Below are 15,948 nucleotides of genomic sequence, written 5' to 3'. Positions count from 1 at the left end.
AATCGAGTTGAATCTAATATAACATACAAATTAAAGTTCAGATTTGGTAGACGAGACCCACAGAATCATCAAGATTTTTGCACCGAGTAATGCATGATCTCATTCTCCATATGAGGGGCGTCTTTAAGCTTCCATCACCAAAAAAAGCCTTTTATGTAAAGTATTAAATACGTTTCTGTAGTTCAGTACATTATCCTTGTGTCATTTCATTGTTATTACATTCATTAAATTAATTAATCATATTCTGAACATGAGTTTTTATTATTTGTAAATAATCTATTAGAGCTATTACATATTTTAGTGGGTGTCTAATTTAAATCATTGTGAAACTGTATGAAGTGTGAATAAATAAAATATCTATTGCACTTTTAATTATTTTAGCTTCAATTTGAATGACAACAGTGCAACCTATGACCGAATGCAAAAAAAAAGTATTAAAATCATAATTGAAGGCAACTAATAACTATACGCATAGATCCAAATGTAAACTGAATTTCTTTTACGTTTAACATGAAGCTGGTAGCGGGTGTGGGAATGTTATTCACTACTAATGTTATTCACAATGCTTTATCCATGTGGGAGCATCCAATAACAGTTTGGGTTTATGAAAGGGTTCCTTGTTTCAAAAAAGAATTCAAGAAATCCTGCCACAGAACTTTTTAGTCAAGCTGTATTACTTTCCTCTATATTATGCACACACTAGAGCTTGCATGCCACGCTGATCTTTGACAGTCATTTTATTCAGAGAGTCCAGTCATTCAAAAAGTTCTGAAGAAGCAGGTGGTCTGCAGGTGTAAGGAAGAGTGAAAGAGTGTTTACATGCTGTTAAATTACCTGTTACTACCTGCTCCACACAAGCCAGCGTGATATCATGCTCACCCAGAAGCCGGTGGGTACACTGAAATCTCTGCACACAATAAAAAAAAAAAGACAATGATCATTTAATTCATTGGCTTTCAATTCATTTCATTGACCTTGTGCTGTAAGGAGAAGCTCACAAGCTATAAATGGCCTGATGGACAAACAAGTGCAGTGAGTGACCCATATCAACTTTGCAGGATTGTAATAATTGACTTTCTTACTCAGCAAATCAGATGATGATGGGTGGACTGAGGGAGATTATTAACATGTTTAACTTGTTTAGAGCTGATTTATAGAAAGGAGTCACTGCACAGGTAAATATGTGCAGCTGATTTCACAGCTCTGGAGAGGAACTTTGTATTCTTTCACATGGCATAACCTGAAACAGGACTGAAATTTATTTCCCACCTTATATGCCACTTTCATCTAAGCTAGTAGAGAGTAATCCACAAGACACCAATAAAAACACAACTGTATTATACAGTAAAACAACAAAACTGTAAACTAATTCACAGGGATGACAATGAACATATTGACAATGAACCTGTGAGTTGAGAGGCGTTGTCATGAAAGCACAGTAGTGCACAAACAGCTGGAACAATTAAACTATATAGACCATTTCAATGTGGTAATGTCATTGGCCCATGAACGTTTCCTGCTTCTTATCATTTCATAACTATAATGATCATATTCAATCATATTTCAAAAACATATGTTAAAACAGCCAGCATGAGATTATTTGTCAATATGTGGACCTTTTTGGATTTTCGGAAGCTATGGAAATTAAAAATGTAAAACAGGAAATGCGTTAGGACTATTGTTATTGTTTACATTCCTCAAAATGGTCTATACAAATGTCCTGTCTGTGCATTATTTGAGCAGGCTTTGTCCAATGAGCATGTGTGGTTCATATATAGATAAGTATAGATGTACATTATTGGAATTTCTAATTTTTTCCTGGAATTTCCTGAAATTTCACCACAGTGTGCATGCAAGCTAATTCCACATTTTCTTTGTGGAAACCAAATGAGTTTCATAGCACAGCACTTTTCGCATCTGGTGTGAAAGCCAGTTTAAACTACTAGCAGTGACTACGATTGGAGTGAGAGTGAAACCAGCACGCTGAACTAGTATTGTCACGATACTGAAATTTCTGTACCAATCGGTTAAAAACGTCCATTTGCCGCTAACATAAGTCTTGTTAAGCACCAGGTTAAACACCGCTTATTTGCCATTGTGTCAACAATCAATCAATTTATCAGTGGATTCCTCGTATGTCAGCACATAGACAGCCCACCAGATCTTCGTGGCTTTAAAATGCTCCAGTGTCCCTGTATCTGTGTTTGCACTCGGTGAACTGAGTTGAACTGCGATGAACTGATGACCTTCACAGCAAATCATAGTCATTTCTGTTGAGCATGTGAACGCAATTGCAAATCAGCGGTGTTTAAGAACGCACTCAGCAGTGCTTAAATGTTAGCAAGAAATGGACGTTTTTAAAATTTCAGTACTGATTGATATTAAAATTCCAGTATTTTGACAACACTACACTGAACACTGCTAAGCGGTTTGGCACAAAATATATTTCTATTATCGGTTATATTTTCAGATGTTTTTTTCCTTTTGACCAAAATTTGCTGCATCCCTACTATTTCACCCAATTTTTGCATTTCTAATGTTGAAATGCCTTCCTCGATACTCAAAGCTGAAATTTTTTTTTTTGGTCTAAGTATCTTGTCCCATTTCAGTTAATAAGGCAACTGTAAATACACTCACTGGCCACTTTAAGTACACCTGCTGGTTGATTTGTTTATACCATAGACTGTAAAATATATGGACGGAGTATCCGTGACGTCACCCATAGGTTTCTGAACACTGCAAAAGAAGCTACAAGTAGGCGCGGCCAACAGTCGCCATTTTGTTCGCGCGTCATCGCACCCACGGCGGGATACTAAACAAGGGCAAAGAGGTGGAGAGTGAGCGGAGTTACAGACACCTGCTGGCACTCTGCTTAGACCTGGCTTAGACAGACTTTACTTTGTGAAAAAGCTTAATACTTCATTACCTGCGACTCATTTGTATTCTGACCACATGTGCTTGGCTGTACACTATATCAATAAAGTGTTTAGACTTTTAAAAAACACTGTTGTAATACATTGAGCCACTAAGCATTGTTTTTATGATGTTTTTCTACAGGAGGAAAACGCGAAATAATTCCAAACACTTCAGATATAGTCTGTGTTAGTAAATGCAAGACTATTGATGAACTCCAGCATAACACTGTAACGCTTCATATGACTGTTCTAGAGCCTTCAGCTAATCTATCTGTCACATTCTGGAGTGCTTTACAACTCTAAAGAAAAATATAAATGATAAATGATCTTAAATAAATCAAATACATTTATAGAGATGGTATACAAGTATATAACTTTACTCACATGGGAAACGGAGGCCATGTGAATGGTTTGTGAGCACAATTAAGTGCACACAGCATGCCATATCATCTGATAATTGTAAGAAATAAGTCCAAAAGGCAACTGACTGTGTAAAGCCACATAAAACAAAACAAAAATACGATGAATATGCCGAGATCAGTGGCTAATCTGCCGGATTCAGCTGAGGTGAAGTGACGGCGCCAACGACACCTAGCTGTCACTCAAGTGGCCACGCCCTTAATTATGCAGACTTAATATAACCTAATATAAAGGAAATAGATGAGTTATAAAAAAAATTCACCCCCCTCACAGTTCTCATGAAGGGTAATAATAGCTATATGAACCCAAATCGTTCTTTGTACCAGGCTGTAAACACTTTTTTTTCTGCTGTAAAGTTGGCCATTCTAACAGTGGGCTCAATTGCAATTTGCTCTATTATGGAGCCAGGACTAGCGGAATTTTGATAAATTGCAGTTTCAGTTACTTCCATATTGGCTTCCTGAGGGAGAGCGGGAGGTTGCCGCTTGGTTTATACACAAATCTAATCCGCAAATCACATGGATTACTACTGATCAAAGTCGGTTGTTGTTTATCTTCATCCCGGAGACCCGCTGCTCTGGACATTTTGTATGTCTCCTCATTTAACATCTTGCGACCAGCATAATAAAGTACTGATTTAACATGGCACTGTAGTGAGTTACAGGCACGCTGATCTGCCTATTTCAGTCTACAGAGACGTTTCACACACAACAATCTCTAGGGTTTACACAATATGGCCCAAAAAGTTAAAACATCCAGCGAGCAGCATTTTCTATTTGCAAAAAATGTCCAGTTTAGTTTGAGCAGTTAGAAAGCCAACAAAAACTGGAAAAGCCACTTGTTACAACAGAGGAATGTAGAACAGCATCAGTCTTGATTTCTGCTGCAACATTTAAATGGGAGGACAAGAATTTGGCCTTGAATCAACCATTCAAGCTGGTTTTAGTGATGTAATTGTGTGGGAGCCATTTTTTGGAACACTTTGGGTCTCTTAGTACCAACTAAGCATTGTTTAAACACCATAGCCTACTCGTTCATTGTTGTATTGGTGCTTGCCATGTCCATTTCTTCATGACCACGGTGTACCCATCTTGTAATAGCAGCTTCCAGCAGGATAGTACGCCATTTCAGTAAGCTCAATCATTTTATACGTTGACTATACACAAATGATTTTCACAGACACTAGATTTCAATACAGATTTACAATGGTATTGAAATGCCTCTCGGGCGGTATGCTTGGGCATTCTGTCTGAATAGGGAAACATCAAATTCTCCAAAATTGCTTACCAAGCTTAGGATTAAATTTCATATTATAAATCCCCAATAAAATGAATCAAGTCTCTTTAGTTTCATTTCTAAACGTTCAAATCACGCAAAATCCACAGAAATTCACGTCTGGTCCGAGTCCCTCCCCCAGAGAATTGTCAGTCTATAGTGATCGATGATTGACTCTTGTACTAGTAGGCGTGGCTTCATTCGCCATATTGACCGTTACACTTTTCCCCATTTAAAATTTTATTCAATTTTAGACACAACTATTGATTTTCTCAGATGACTGAAAGAAAAAAAAAAAAAGACTCTGACAAGTCTGAGCTTACCTGCTGTGGCAATGAATTATGGGCAATGAAGGAGACCTTGAAGTTGGTACACACAAGTTTGCCCCAGAGGTCATCCTGACTACTGTCTGCACCAATGCACTTCCTTACAAAGTTCGCCTCGTTCACAACTATTTCACCTGTAAAAAAAAAGGAACAAGGAAGTGAGATTCAGAGGAAAAATCCAATAATAAACTGAGCAGAGGATGAATCACATTTTAAAACATTTTGTGTATAATAGGAAATGCTGGCGGTGCTTGTGCTTAGCATGTATCATTGTTTTGTTTGTTCTTTTCTGCTTCCAACAAATACTGTCAAGAGCTAACAGAAAACAATAAATGGAAATCATTTATTGTTTACCTGCACTTTCCACAAAGGACCAGTTTAGAAGCAACTAGATCACTGAGCATTCAGGTAACGAACACTCTTGAGGCCCCTTCCTAAAGGCCTTCCTGGAAAAGCCCTCTCCTGAGAAGCTACTGTGCCTCTCTTTTTATGTTGGCAGAAAAACGATGCCCTATTAAAAGAAATGACCTGTTGTGCTGACTAAACAGTCACATAAACTATACCATTACCCGAGTATGTACACGCATGCTGAGAGTCCTAAATGTTGTTTTTTTTTTTTTTTTTACACAAACAGGAAAAGAGCAGAGTTCATCAAAGGCAGGTGTATCAGGAACCAATTGTCAGGATAAATAAAAACAGATCGAGAGGCAGACACATTTTATTTGCACTTATAATACTTGAGAATTTTTTTGAGCAGATCTAACATCCATCTAATGCTGTGTTCGTGCCATGCTGTAATTACTGTAATTCTATGATGACAACATGTAATATTCAACTCAGTGCTCTTTACGTCCTCGGATTAGGGATTATTCATTTCCATTGCAACAGTCTTAGACATCTATCGAATAATTTGTCAACCACACTAATTTAAAAATATGTATATTACAATAACTGCTTAATTACTACATTGAATTACTATTCTAAGCACCCACATTATTCTCTGGTTCTGCTTGAGGTGCATTGGTCTCACGGCACAACCCATACAAGGACATGAATGCTTTTTACAAAATTGAATCTTGCAATTACAGTAATTGCAACATGTCATAATCACAAGTACATATCTCCATAAAATAACTACAAATTTTAATACTTTGAAAATAGACTTTTAAAGAGCACATAGATATTAAAGTAATACATGACATAACTGCAGCACATGCTTGTAATTAACAGAATAACATAATTGTTGCCATAAGCAAACATTTTTTGTGAGTATTTTTTGCCGATACCTTGGTTGGTTTAGACCTCACATGGACAAATATGCCAATGAAACAACAAGTAGATGGCATGTTTTAGTGAGCAATTCACCAAATCATACAGTGGTTGAGAGAACTTAATTTAAGAAAGCATGTGGAATTACAAAAAACGCCGGCAAATTAAGAAAATATCTTCATCTGTTTGGCCCACTTGCTGCAAATCCTCACAACACAAACACATTTTCTAAAAATGTGCTGCTTTTTTTACACAACGCGAACATTTTACGAAAATGTGCTGCATTTTCTCACAACACTTACAAAAACATCGGAACACAACGGAAATGTTTTGAGGGGACCCAAAATAACCTAAACAGCTGTGTCTGTCATGTTTTAGGGTCCTCGTGAAACATTTCTGTTGTGTTCAGTGCTATTTGAAAGTGTTAGGAGTAAATGCAGCATGTTTTCGTAAATTGTTTCCGTTGTGTGAAAATGCAGCGTGTTTTTTAAAATTGTGTTTGCGTCATGAAAATTTGTAGCACGTGTGCCGTCAAACAGATGAAGATCTTTTCTTAATTTGCTGGCATTTTTTGTAATTTCTTAAATTGCAGCATGTTAAGCTCTCTCGGCCACCGTAAAATCATTAATTTAGTTGTTTGATTCAAAATGGCTGATTCACTACAAAAACAAGCAATTGACTATATTCATAAACTGATTTGAATGGCTTTGTTTGGAAATACTCAACACAAAAAAATTCACATTTACAAAAATAAATAATTTCACATCTTGTATTGTATAAAATAAATTATACCATTGTATAAAATAAATTTCACATTTGCAAAGGTGCCCAAAAGCTGAAATTCCTGTTTGTTGTGTGATGCTGTTATAATGTACAAAAAACCTAATAGGCATGTCACCTTGCACATTGTTAAAAACAAAAAAAACCTACTGTAGGTAATAATTATCGCACACTTCACAGATACACTCACCAGTGACTTTATTAGGTACACCTTACTAGTACTGAATTGGACCCCCTTTTGCCTTCAGAACTGCCTTAATCCTTCATGGCATAAATTCAACAGGTTACTGGAAATATTCCTTAGAGATTTTGGTCCATGTTGACATGATAGCATCACGCAGTTGCTACAGATTAGTCGGCTACACATCCATGATGCAAATCTCCTGTTCCATCACAACCCAAAGGTGCTCTATTGGATTGAGATCTGGTGACTGTGGAGGCCATTTGAGCACAGCGAAGTCATTGTCATGTTCAAGAAACCAGTCTGAGATGATTCGTGCTTTATGACATGGAGCGTTATCCTGCTGGAAGTAGCCATCAGAAGATTGGTCTACCGTGGTCATGAAGGGATGGGCATGGTCAGCAACAATACTCAGGTAGGCTGTGGCGTTGACACAATGCTCAATTGGTATTAATGGACCAAAAGTCCAAAGAAAATATCCCCCACACGATTACACCACCACCAGCCTGAACCATTGAAACAAGGCAGGATGGATCCATGCTTCATGTTGTTGATGTTAAATTCTGACCCTACCATACAAATGTCGCAGCAGAAATCGAGACTCATCAGACCAGGCAACGTTTTTTTAATCTTCTATTGTCCAATTTTGGTGAGTCTGTGCAAATTGTAGCCTCAGTTTCCTGTTCTTAGCTCACAGGAAATTCACCCACTGTGGTCTTCTGCTGCTGTAGCCCATCTGCCTCAAGGTTCGATGTGTTGTGCATTCAGCGACACTCTTCTGCATACCTTGGTTGTAACAAGTGATTATTTGAGTTACAGTTGGCTTTCTATTAGCTCGAAACAGTCTGGCTATTTTCCTCAGATCTCTGGCATCAACAAGGCATTTGTGCCCACAGAACTGTCGCTCACCGGATATCTTTTTTCGGACCATTCTCTGTAAACCCTAGAGATGGTTGTGCATGAAAATCCCAATAGATAAGCAGTTTCTGAAATACTCAGACCAGCCCATCTGGCACTAACAACAATACCACATTCAAAGTCACTTAAATCAACTTTTTTCCCCATTATGATGCTTGATTTGAACTGCAGCAGATCGTCTTGACCATGGCTACATGCCTAAATGCATTGAGTTGCTGCCATGTGATTGGCTGACTAGAAATTTGCATTAATGAGTAGTTGGACAGGTGTACCTAAAAAAGTGGCCGGTGAGTGTATATTTATTGTTAAAAATACAATGTGAAAAATAGAATTCAACTTAACATCTAACATTGCTATTGGACTTTCTAATTATCTAAACTGACCAAAACTCTCATTTCTAAATTGCACTGTTTAAATCTGTTATAGCAGACATGTCTACTTCTGTCTTTGGCTGAACTACATAAGTCACACACACATGGAAATAAAGAAAAAACACATTTTGCTTCACTCTAAACATAGCACTTCCTCTTCTGTTGGCTCTAAGGATCATCCAGACACATTAAGAGGCAAAATTGAACAGAGATGTGTGTATGCTGAAAAGGAATAATCAAGTCGCTGAGAGGAAGAGTGAGGGAGAAGAAAACAAACCCCAGCTGTGAGCACTTTATGTGTGAGCGCAGTGAGGAGTGTTTGTCTCACAGCTGGGACGGATTCAGGGGTTACAGCAGGGCAGGGTGCAGGATAGCTAAGATGGAGGTTGGGTCCTGTGAGAGCATTTGCATCACAGGCACAAATACTGGTGAAAATTTTACTAAATGACAGGATTTTCTCATGACTACACTTGTTTGGATTCTGAGCCCACACAATTCTGCCAAAATTAACTTATACAGCACAAGTACACAAGAACTTCATATCAATCACTACTTGCATTTTTATTTATTAGAAAACCTGGGTAATCTGATACTTAGCAAGCACCTTCATCTCAAAACGGCAAAGAAAAAAGTTTATAAAAAGTCAAAAATGTCAATCAATTTCATGTCAATTGACTACCTTGAGGCCAAAACGACATCAAATTGACATCTAACATTGTTGTCAAAAACACATCAAAAATGGATTACAGGACAGTCCTTTACACTCATTACAGTGCTTTGACACTAATGATAGAAATCAATTCAACGTTGCTTTGACATCAAGATAGTTTACATGAACTGTAAACATTCAAAGTTCTGTGTAAATTTGCCATTTGCAATTGAAGGCTTCAGATGAATAAATCTTTTCTTATATTATATTACTTATTGTGTTGTTGTTTTAGTGGTCAAAAGGAAGTCAGCTTGTGGATGTCAAATGGACATCAATGTTTTGACATCAAATTGATTTTCATTTTTGATGTCTTTATGTCGTTTTGACATCAAGATGTCCACTGGGTAGTTCATTATGGTCCCACTTTATATTAAGTGGCTTTAATTACTATGTAATACGCTTATGTACGTTCAAGTTTTTAAACTACTTGTATATTAAAAATTCAATCTAAAACTCTAAAACTCAATTCTGCACTCAAATAAATTATGTTTGCTGCTTATTTAAACTACTTATTTAAAATGAACTTAAACAACTCAATTTTGGAGATTTTTTGGGGAAAACTTAATTTTTCCACTTCAAATTTTTGTGTTCACTTAATCAATTTGTGTTGAGACAACATTAAGGAATTGTGTGGAACACTTAATTTTTTACAGTGTGTGCTTACATTAATAATTAAACTGTTGACCATCCCTTAACCCAGATTTACACCTACCCAAACCACCTAACCTATCCCTAACCCTACCCATATCCCATCGTAGTAGCATCATAAAAGATGTGCTATACATTAAAAGCATAAGTACATTGTACTTATTTTTTAATGCAAGTACCTAGTAGTTAAGGCCACTTAATATAAAGTGGGACCTTCATTATTATCAGTTTAACATATAACATATATACATTTGTATAAAAACTTCCATCTTCAGATGCATGCATGCAGGCCTATTTTTAGCTTAATTTATCTGTATGTATCTCAGTATGAAGACCCACTATCTCTATTACACATCTTCTCACAGACACACACCCGGTCGCAAATTTTAAACAGCTTCCTCTTCCGCTCTACATGCAGCCAAGCCTGTAAATGGCCATGAAGACATATCAACGTGTGTCCAACCCCTGATTTACAGGGATTAACCAGCAGCTCATCCTCTCTGATTTACCAGTAAACAGCAGAAGATCAGTCTAGACTGCTAGTGGGAAGGGAATGCAGATGGTAGATTATCAGATGCACTGTGAATGCAGCCAATGCTACTGAAATATTTGTTTATTGGCTAACCAAAGAACAATCATTAAAGATCAGTTTCTTGATTGAATGCAATGACAGCTCATTGCTCAATTTGCATAATGGCTACGGATGTTACTAAATACACTGTCATTTAAATGCAAGTTAAAACCTCTTTAAAAAAATACATTTATTATCTCTAAAATTAAACATTTATGCATCAAAATCATAAATTTTGCAGCAAAAAAATTTATTTATTTCAAAATATTATAATACATTTTTTTTATTAAATAAACACAGTCTTGGTCGGAATATAATACTTATCATAACAAAAAATAATAATAAATAAATTGTACAGACCCCAATCTTTTGAATGACAGTATTACTATAACTCGATGACAAAATACACAAGGTATTATGGCCGATGATGATTACTTGATATTTCAGAAATGAGTGTACTTGATGGTTAATTATAGCCATGTCACACTTGACAACAAATGTGCAAGATGAAATGATTTCAGCAGATGTCAGTAAGCATCTAAAAATAACAGCATCAAATATTTAGGTATGACCATGTGATCAGACTTCCTGTGTATACATCCTGTTAAAAATGGGTGGCATGTTTGATCAGTACACCTTCACTTGTTTCTTTTAGCTTTGGACAAGAATTATGGTAGAGCTAAAGGGTAATATTGTTGGTTAAAGCAGGGAGGGAAGATGCTAAATATTGCAAGTGCAAGACACTCTGCTCTTGAAGACAGATCGGGTTTGCAGAGGAATTCTCTTGTTGCATTGTGCAAAAGTTACACGTCAGTGGATCAGAGCAACATGATAAGAGGCTCGAAGAGACCTAACAGAGAGGCTGATAGAGAAAGAGAGAGAGAGAGAGAGAAAAAAAGAGAATGTGTGCATGGGTTTGTAAAAGGACACCGTTCATGAGACAAGGGCCATGTTTTGTTAGATGACAAGGCACCATTGGGCTTCCATGTGTGTGTGTAGGGAGTGGTGGAGAGATTTAAATGGAGCAGTCAATCTGAATGGACACATTATACTAAAATGTCACCACATGCAGGAGTCACTAAAACATTCTGAGAGTATAAGAATGATGGTTGATGAGTCTTTTTTTTTTTTTTTACATGTCTGCAACAGAAAGCCATTAGGACCTTTTAAGTATAGTGCTCCTAAGTACACTGAAAAAATTATTCAAAGATGATTCCTTGGATTTACTTAATTCCCTTAATTGTTTTCAAGTTAAGTGGTTGTAAATCAGGGGTGTAGAACTCGGCGCTGGAGGGCCGGTGTCCTATTTTAGTTCCAACCCCAATTAAACTCACCTGAACCAGCTAATCAAGCTCTTTTTAGGTATACTAAAAACTTCCAGGCAGGTGTGTTGAAGCAAGTTGGAGCTAAACTATGCAGGACACTGACCCTTTAGGACAGAGTTTGGACATCCTTGCTGTAAACAATTTATTTGGGCTGAATTTAAACAAACAAATTAAGCTGAACATTACTAATTTATTTGTTTAAATTCAACCCATATAAATTGTTTGCAACAATACTGCTAATATCATTTTTTTCAATGTGCAATTTTTATGATTAAAATACATTTAATTACTATTTAATGCTCACTTAAAACAAATCTATAAAACACCAACAATTTAATAGCGCTATTCCTCAGAAAACCTCTAAGATTAATACTGCATATCATATTGCACAAAACAGCTGATTTTTTTGTTATTTGGAGCAGAAGGTTATAAAAACAAACTAAACCCCTTAAAGATTAAACATTTCAAGCTCACAACAATTAATGTTCATTGCAAACAACATATCTGTTTTCACTCATCACTGCAACAAATGTAGTTCAGTTCAAAGGTTTGGGGCTTTAAAATGCATCTCTAACCTTCTCTGAGTAAGGTTGCATTAATTGATTAAAGATTCAGTAATCTCAGAGTAGTATTGGGTAATATTACAATTTTTAATTCATATTGTAACAATTTAAAAAATAATTTATTTCTGTAATGATTTCTGTAACTCTTGCTGAAACCAATCTTTTGATTAGTAGCGTATTCACTTCATTCTGCAATGTGAAAGTAAGGTTGTTTCTGCCCAGAATTTCCCATTCAGTCAGCTATGGGAGAAATGACGTGGAACAAGAAACGGCAAAAAACTGGTCAAACTACTTACTCTACAAACAAATGTGTTTAAGACTATACATAAAACTAAATATTATATAATAAGAAAATAACTCATCATGAAGTATAATACACTCAAAAAAATTAGGTTTGTTGTTTAAACTATTTTAGGGCTGCCCGATATTGGAAAAAATGTAGCATTGCGATACGAATACAATTTCAGCAGATGACTTAATATATCTTTTTGGAAGGAATTCATAATGTTAGATTGATTGAGATGATTCTGCCGTGAAAATGTATCCCCATAAAATCTAATTAGCAATCTATAAAAACAATAAAGAAAAATATATTAGGTCTTATACCAAGAGATATACTAAGATATACCAAAAAGATATAGCAAGTCTAATAGTATTCAGGTACAGTAATTGAATGAAAAAAAATAAACAAAATCCAATAAAGTTAATCATTATTAATGTTACAAATGGTACAATTTCTTACGCCTGAATGCTTTTAAAATCATTATACAATCACAGACCTCAAAAACACATGCAAAAGATGAATTCTAATACAAACTCAACATTGCATGTCCTGCGATGTGACCATTTTAAATGATCACATTGAGATATCAATGCTGAAACAATATATTCTGCAGCCCTAAACTACCTATTTAAAATGAGGTGAAACAACACAATTCTTGATGTATTTTTTGGGACAACCTATTTGTTTTACGTTCAATCCACAATTAATTTCATTCCTTCATGTTGTCCCTACACAAATCGATTATGTGGAACCAGCATTTTTTACAGTGTACATCATGTAGCATAAGCGTTTTTATAGGCTAAAAATCAATGGAAGTGAATGAGACCGGAAGTCTCAAGCCAAAAAGGTTATAATGACTGTGGCCATTCATGCATGCACAATAAGGTCAGTACAGTTTAAAAGAAAGCAGCCATATTCCATCAGACAAAGAAGCTGGCAACGTAACAACACAAGATATTGATAGTGTACTCTAGAATCACTTTTCAAGCCAAAAATGTACCACATCATGTGCCACCCTACTATCACCACAGCCCGCAAAACACAGTGACAAGAGAGGTTTGGTTTTAATTCCACATGAGGAACTAAAACTGCATCGCACTTCTATTTTGGAAACAGGGAAGGTCCGTGCTGTGCTGCTTAATTATAAGGAGTGAACGCCTAAACGCAGAGTCCTTCCCCATATGCCACAGCACTACAGTCGCCTTTCTGTTTGTTTTCCAACACTTCTAGGAACAGAAAAACTGTCTGGTTGCTTAAGATAGCTGCAAAGCCATCACAAAGCTGGAGCTGACGCGTGTGTTGTTGATGGCTTGGAAATATCTGATCTGCCATTGCAAGTGTTAGAAACATAGAACAAAACAAAAGGCAGGTATTAAACTGGGAGATTTAAACTACCTGTCAGAACATGAAGTCTGTATTCAATGTACCAGGACATTAGGAATAACAAATGTAGAATGGTACACACCTTATGGTAGTGTGCTTAGTTATATGGCAATGACAAGATCATAAGAGATTCAGGATGGTAGAATCAAACAGTCTCCTAAAAACTCTTTGTTGCCATGCTGGTCTATTGACTTAGCAAACATCCAACTAGTTAAAGTGTTAAGTAGGTGGAGGACAATTTTGCCATATTTGTTCAAGATCTTATTGAGGGATAGGTTACCTAAATTAAAATTACATTATCATGGACTCCTAAAACATTATGACATCTTTGGTTACATGAAACCTTTCTATGGCACAAAAGTTTTTTTTAATGACAGAAAAAAGTATATAGAAGGAACAACAATTGTTTTAAGAACAGTTCACTGAAAGGCTCTTAAGTTTCCTTATTTTTTTCTACAAAAACTTGATGAAAACCTGACAATTATTTTTCAAAGATAATTCCTTGAATTTACTTAATTCACTTAATTTGTTTAAGTTAAGTGGTTGTAAACTTTGTTTGGGCTGAACTTAAACAAACAAAATAAGTTGAACGTTACTAAATTTAATTTGTTTAAATTCAACCCATATAAATTGTTTGCAACAAAAAGTTCTCTGAAAAGTTCTTAAGTTTCCTTATTTTTACTACAAAAACTCAATTTTGGAACCATTATTTTTAAGAGTGATGTTCATAATAACTCATATGTCTTTCCTCCATGGAAGACAAGACACATACTGGTTGCTCTTTCCCATGCTATAAGGAAATTTGAAGCTTTAAAAAGACACAGAAGTGTCAGAAAAGTGCCACAAAAGATGAAGATATGATTCACATTCAGTTTTACAAATCTTCTCAAGCAAAACAATGGATTTAGATGAGAAACAGATTAAAATTTAAGCCATTAAATTGTTCTTTTGAGTAAAATTTTTTAATGAATAAATTAATCCAGTTCACAATGATGGCTGGTGAAGTCTGAATGATTCAGTCAAAATTGGACTGATAGACTTCATAGATTTGGTCAAAGCAATTCTTGAGTTAAACCTAGAAAGAATTAGGAAAGCTTGTCAGTGAATAATGATTTAGCGTTTGTCTGTCTGTTTCTCTCTCAAAGCAATCACACAAACTTAGTTTAGAAGACATCGATTATGTCTGTAATAACCACTTTTATTTATTTTGCATCAATTTTGAAGTAGCTTTCAATACGAGGGAGCAGTACACTTCTTAAAAATTACTCTTTATTTTTAATGTTCCACAGAAGAATGACAGACGGGTTTGGTACAAGTGATTTCCATTTTGAGGTCAACTGCCCTGTTAACAAAAATCAATAACATCAGCTGAGTCTGTAGAAAAATCTATAACATCAGCTGAGCCTCACATATTTGCCTCTATTTACAGTTCAAAAATCAGGAAATGGGGCATTAAAAATGCCTTCAAGAGGAAAGCAGTGCATCACAGACCCTCTGTAGACTCTTCAACTGGCATTAAAACCAAAACAAACCAAGGCAGATCACAGGTTCTTTATGAGAGTCCACGTATTAAAAATTCAGAGACAGCACAAGTGCAGGAAGCAGGCTGGATAAGATAATGTTTCGTATACAGGAAGGACCACAGTGAATATCATGTTTGAGTGATCACTTAATGCCGAGACATTTCACTTCTGTTTCATTTTTCTCTCTCTCTCTCTCTCTCTCTCTCTCTCTCTCTCTCTCTCTCTCTCTCTCTCTCTCTCTCTCTCTCTCTCTCTCTCTCTATCTGTCTGTAACACAAATTTGTCTCTTGCCAAATTAACAGAATATGTTTACACCACAATAGCAGAAGACGACTGGTGATGCAATAACAAAAAATAGAGAAAAGGGCAAAGAACCAATTGCTATGGAAACTAACAGGTGGCCTTCTGTTAATTCATAATATACCAAAATGTGTCCATCTGAACAGCTGAAAAAAACAACAAAGCACCACCAATTGTTGTTACATAAA

The 15,948-nt window shown here is 36.0% G+C and overlaps 1 protein-coding gene across 1 annotated transcript in view; it reads right to left on the bottom strand.

Annotated features, from left to right (window-relative positions):
- Window positions 1–15,948, bottom strand: part of mtmr10 (myotubularin related protein 10) — a 51,896-nt gene that overhangs the window by 33,984 nt on the left and 1,964 nt on the right. The window contains exons 3-4 of the mRNA XM_056461566.1: window positions 4,934–5,070; window positions 835–907 (exon numbers count right to left, since the gene is read on the bottom strand). Coding sequence (XP_056317541.1) covers window positions 835–907; window positions 4,934–5,070 — 210 coding nt within the window. The remainder of the gene's footprint in view (window positions 1–834; window positions 908–4,933; window positions 5,071–15,948) is intronic.

The sequence above is a fragment of the Danio aesculapii genome, chromosome 7 (genome assembly GCF_903798145.1).
Source record: "Danio aesculapii chromosome 7, fDanAes4.1, whole genome shotgun sequence".
Lineage (NCBI taxonomy): Eukaryota > Metazoa > Chordata > Actinopteri > Cypriniformes > Danionidae > Danio > Danio aesculapii.
This window is presented reverse-complemented; position numbering and strand designations above follow the sequence as displayed.